Source organism: Brachyhypopomus gauderio, chromosome 21 (assembly GCF_052324685.1).
Source record: "Brachyhypopomus gauderio isolate BG-103 chromosome 21, BGAUD_0.2, whole genome shotgun sequence".
NCBI lineage: Eukaryota > Metazoa > Chordata > Actinopteri > Gymnotiformes > Hypopomidae > Brachyhypopomus > Brachyhypopomus gauderio.
This window is the reverse complement of record NC_135231.1, coordinates 8,445,464-8,451,150: the sequence shown is the minus strand read 5'-3', so window position 1 is coordinate 8,451,150 and position 5,687 is coordinate 8,445,464. Positions and strand designations below refer to the sequence as shown.

Genomic DNA, 5,687 nt, shown 5'->3' with positions numbered 1-5,687 from the left:
AGAGGGTGACTTAGCTCTCTCTGAACCCACATCAACCCAGGACCACGCCTGACGTTGAGGACTCGACCCTCCCGGACCGGTAAACCTGGCCATCTGCTGATCCAGCCTTGTGGTCAGCCACCATCTGAAGCCCGGCTAAGTACTGAGAGGTTCAGGAGTTGAGCCGAGGTCACTGGCTCAGGACTCCTACCATAGAGCCATGCCAGAGAGCCTGCTCACACACACACTCCACACGCCACACTACCACGTCCTCACAATCTCATACGCCATGTTTCAGAGTAATAGACTGCAGCAATAAAGTGTACACTTCCATGTTTAATATTTTAGAATATTCAAATTTTCATAACTGAACAAATGTGTCAGCAAGTGGAACCGAAGGTTTAAGAAAGGAAGAGGTTTGAGATATTCACTGATCTTCAGATTCTTATATCCTTGTAATGGTGCGTGTGTATCATATATAGCTCACAGTCCCAGATACTGGAACACCTGCACTGGGCCTGTGGGCGGGGCTTACCCTAATGCCTTGATTGAGCCTGTGGGCGGGGCTTAGCAAAGCCACTGAGACCTGAAGGCACCCTAACACGTGCATCAGGCCTGTGGGTGGGGCTTTCTCCAACCCCTGAGACCCAAACACCTGCACTGGGCCTGTGGGTGGGGCTTACCCCAACTCTTGAGACCCAAACACCTGCACTGGGCCTGTGGGCGGGGCTCATAGCTGTGGCTTCCAACAAGTCAACGGCAGCTCAGGCCACGCTAAGGCTTTAATTAGTCTGTAACTGTTGGTTACAGACCTCGGAGCCTAGCTTTAGTTAATGACTGTGGAGTGAGCACTTGTAATCATCGCTCACAGCCCATGTGATTAGCCTGCCATCAACAGTTTACCCAGACGCAGCCTTTATAATTAGCAAAAACAAACAACTTCATGGGAATCTCTTCACAAACTGCAGAGGAGTCCTCGACTAGCTCCGCCCAGAGGAGTCATCAACTAGCTCCGCCCAGAGGAGTCATCGACTAGCTCCGCCCAGAGGCCGGCTGTGCAGACACCTTTCATTGCTTCAGTGTCTCCTTGTTCATCCTATCACAGAGAACTTATGCAAATGAAAAACAAACGAAAATCTGCATAAAGCCGCTTGGCCTACAGGAGCAGCACGCTAGGATGAAACAGTAACACTATTATGCTGATTAATGAGTTACAGCACAGGTGAAATAAATGAAAGTAACGAAACTGAAGCGAAACGTAACGAGGAGACAGATGGATATGAAACAATATACAAGTGCGATTGAGCACCGTGTGCACGAGCACAGAGTCGCTTCTCTGCTCACAGCGGTCAATAGTGATAGTGCACTTCTGAGCACTGCAGAATCAGATACACACTATACTCCTCTACTACCATGGCGACACAACATACTCCTGCATTACTCTTAAAGGATTACTCCTGTGTGCTTGTGAGTGACGTTGTGGATGTCTTTCACACTACATAGCTGGTATGAAGTTTTGGCCTTTTTAGAGAGAGAGAGAGAGAGAGAGAGAGAGAGAGAGAGAGAGAGAGAGAGAGAGAGACATCATCAGTCCTGGCTGTCTCTGTTTATATTCCACATGTCCACTCTGAGGTGTCATCAGCCCTCCGTCTCTCCATCAATGTTCTTTAATGTGCACTTGGAGGTACTTGTGTGAGTGGCTGGATGTGTATGTGTGTGTATGTGTATGTGTGTGTGTGTGTGTGTGTGTGTGTGTGTGTGGTCATCAGCCCTCCGTCTCTCCATGGACGTTCTCCATGTGCACTTGGAGGTACTTGTGTGAGTGGCTGGATGTGTATGTGTGTGTGTGTGTGTGTGTGTGTGTGTGTGTGTGTGTGTGGTCATCAGCCCTCCGTCTCTCCATGGACGTTCTCCATGTGCACTTTGAGGTAGTCGTTGCGGGTGAACTTCTTGTGGCAGAGTGAGCACTCCGCCATTGGCCTGTTTGGGTTGTGGGTCAGCTTGTGTCTGATCAGCATCTTCTTCAGGCTGAACGAAAGGTCACACACCTACACACACACACACACACACACCAAAAATAGACAAGTTCACTACCACAGCCAATCACAAGAGAATCAAGACATGTAACACATCTACAGCCAATTAAGAAAAGCCCATCAGGCCTTGAGGCTTAAATCTACAACACTGCGATGGCATAAACTGCTTTGAACATGTATGTGTGTGTATGTGTGTGTACAACCCAGTTCCCAGAGTCTCAGCTGAGTGTGTTAGCGCGGATAGCTAGCACACCTGCTGTTGTATCCTGCAGAGAAGCAGTCTGGTGGAGTGTGTGTTGCCCTGGAGTAGCAGGAGGCCGGGTGCAGCCTGGCACCTGTTACGGCATCTGGATCCCATAATCCTCCGAGCTCACAGCCACAGACCACACACTCCAGGTGGGGGCAGGAGGGGCGTGGCTTAACAGGTACAAACTTTATCAAGAAAAATACTGCTCTCTCATTGGAGGCCCCTGTCTGTCATGTCAGTTGTTGCTCTATTTCTCCTTCTGAACATGGTTATGCTGATCGGTCTTTTGTTATGGCATGTAGAAGTTTAATGGTGGTGCTTGCAAGTTTGTAAAGCTTTTAGAATTTTCTGCATGAATCTGACCTGAATCATCATCAATTTTCTCATATGAGGATAAAGAGAACCCAATTAATAAACAACAGAGAACAAAATATTGTCAGTCATTTATTCATTTAGGAAAAACGTTGGACATTCCCTAAGTGTGAGTGGATCTTTGCTCTCAGTGTCTGCCAGCGTCCCTGTGTTCAGCAGTAACTGCAGCAAAACCGTCGTCAGTAACTGTTGAGATTTGGACCTTGGCTTACAGGAACCGTAGTCCATTCCTCCACGCAGAACATGTCAGCTCTGGGTGTTGGTGGTTTTACGCAAATTGTTAACTTTAGGAACCTCTACATTATTTCCACTGGTTTAAGGTCAGGAGTTTAGCTTGGGCATTCCAAACCTTTACTCTTCCTGTGTCAGTGGAACGACATGTTAAGGGCCATGGTCTTGCTGGGAGATCCAAATTAGCTCGAGATTCACAGACAGATGTCCCGAAATGTTCCTCTAGAATAATTGGTCATTTATTTTAATCAGAATGTGGACACTTTTTTCTGAGGAACTCGGCAATCTCTCTGATGCTCTGACGCTTCTACAAACACTTTGTGAAGATTAGGTTTGGACAGATCTGTTCTGTAAATAAAACAGTGCTTCCACACCTAATCCCATTGATTGAAAACACATGGCTAATTTCACCTTCAGATTATCTGATAATCCTAAAGTTCACAAACTTTTACCACTCACAGGTCAAATTTCATTTAGGTTTTCCTCAATAAAGAGTTTAGTATTTTTGCTGGGTGGTCTACATAATTTTACAGGGTTTTTTTAATCTATTTATGTGAAAATCAGACGTTATAGGTCATATATCTGCAGAAATATATAAACGTTTATTGTTCAACATTCAATGTTCGAGTGTAATTAGAGAATCTAGAGATAAAACAGAAACTTTTTACCACTGCAACAAGAAAAGCAGGAAGCCAAAATACACTGGTTCACTCCCAGATGCTCCCGACGGTTATAAAACGCATACACACACGCAACTAAACCCAAACCACTTTAAATAACACAGCCAACAAAACAGAAACGGACCGGTTGGAAAACATCAGCCAAGCCAGACAATAAATCTCCAACACGTACACACACACACACACACACACACACGCACGCACATGGACACTTGGCCTTCAGCATGAACCGACAATGCACTGAACACTCATACACTCTCCACTCATGCAGACACACACACAAAATATTTCTGTTCGCAGTACAAAATCATCCCACACCATCAATCATCTTTATACAGCAGATTAAGGATTTTTACAGCGGCTGAGGAGTTTACCAGGGGCCCACGGACAGTACGGAAGAGAGAGAGGAGGTGTGGAAGGAGGAGTGTGAGGAGGGAATGAAGTTCAACTATCCTCGTCACCCTACAGGTCATCTTCAAACTTCAAACAGCCAGTGAAGATACCCCAAAACATCTCCCAGCCACACTCCGCTATCAGGAACCCTGCGTATGCTGCACAATCTCACACAGAGTATAGATCATGCAGGAGTGTGTGTGTGTGTGTGTGTGTGTGTGTGTGTGTGTGTGTGTGTGTGTGTGTGTGTGTGTGTGTGTGTGAACCTTCTTCAGCAAATGCCACCTGGTCAATTGTAGACAGTGGGAGATGTTTATTATTCAGTACGGTTCAAGAGAATTAGAAGCTCAGGATAGATTAACGTTACTCCCTGCATTTCTAAAAGCTCCAATCATCTTGCTGTCATCTGGGTTCACCGACGCCAGGTTCTTAATTTCAGCCCTTTAAAACGTAACAAACACAAACCGAGATGGAGGGTTCATTTCTTTCATCCTCTACATGCCACGTCTCTTCCCACCAGTAAACGGACTCGCCGAATCATCAGAACCAACACTGCCTCGTTCTTCTGCTCTATGTCGCCAGCTTGGTGAGGAACGCGCTCCAGAGGTCCTGTGTTAAGGACGAAGTGTTAATTAACACCCCGGCATTCTCAACCAGGCGTGGACGGACGCCTCATCCACCATGAAAGGCTCCCGATGAAGTGAATTAGAAGGGCAAAATGAGAGGGCTGTTAGGAGATGGTTCTGGAATAGGCATGTTTTCGGTTCCTCATGAAAGACTTCTGAGAAGAATTCTTCACATAATTGGAAGCCGTCCCAGGACGGGCGCTGGGAGAGTGGGTGTTTCTGAGGAGCGCCACCATGTGGGCACGGAAGGCACTGTGGCCTCAGAGAAGACAGCAAGGTGGTAGGGAACGGCCCTCGGCCTCCCTGGCGTATGGCTACAGACACGAGACCAGCTACGCTACAGGAGAATAGAAGGCTTCTGGCTTGTGGGCAAATCAAATGAGAAAAAAAACCAAGATGTGTTTCGCATTTGGGTATGCTACTGAGATTGCCATATGTCTGTTCTCTTTCTGTGTGTGTGTGTGTGTGTGTGTGTGTGTGTGTGTGTGTGTGGGAGGGAAGAAGAAAGGATGCTTCCTGACTCGTCTGTTGAGACTTTTCTTTCCCGTCTTTAATCCATGGAGCTTTACTGTTTCAAATCCTGTGTTTGTGTACTTCAGAGATCTTTTTAAACAACTGGGTTTAACTAACACACACCAGCTACCAGTGGCATTTACTATTACCTCTCCCCCTTTCTCTCATTCTCTCTCCATCCGTCTCTTTCTCTCTCCATCCCTCATTCTCTCTCCATCCCTCTCTCTCTTTCTCTCTCCATCCCTCTCTCTCTTTCTCTCTCATCTCTCTCTCTCTCTCTGATTTTCTCTGTGTTTGACAAACCCATATAATCCTACATAAAACTCAGCTCCATTACTAGGCCTTGGTTTGGATGCTTTAAAGGGCGGTGGCGATAGCCTAAGTGGGTCTGACTGATGTGGTCGTCATCCCGGCCTCATCCGCGTTTGAGCGGAGCCTGCGGGCCTTGGGCTGGGTGCAGATTTACGTCCCAGCCCTGGACCGACGCCGGCGCTCACACTGGTGCACACTGCCTCCGTTACGACACCGACAGACTGATTAAAAGGCGGCGTGTGGGCGGCCGAGTGAGGGAGTGAGTAGAGTGAGGGAGTGAGTGGGTGATGCAGGGACG

The 5,687-nt window shown here is 47.2% G+C and overlaps 1 protein-coding gene across 1 annotated transcript in view; it reads right to left on the bottom strand.

Moving 5' to 3' along the window:
* Nucleotides 1-302: 302 nt before the first annotated feature.
* The window catches only part of prdm5 (PR domain containing 5), a 43,957-nt gene continuing 38,572 nt past the window's right edge, over nt 303-5,687 (bottom strand). The window contains exon 16 of the mRNA XM_076983656.1: nt 303-2,027. Coding sequence (XP_076839771.1) covers nt 1,863-2,027 — 165 coding nt within the window. The 3' untranslated portion in view covers nt 303-1,862. The remainder of the gene's footprint in view (nt 2,028-5,687) is intronic.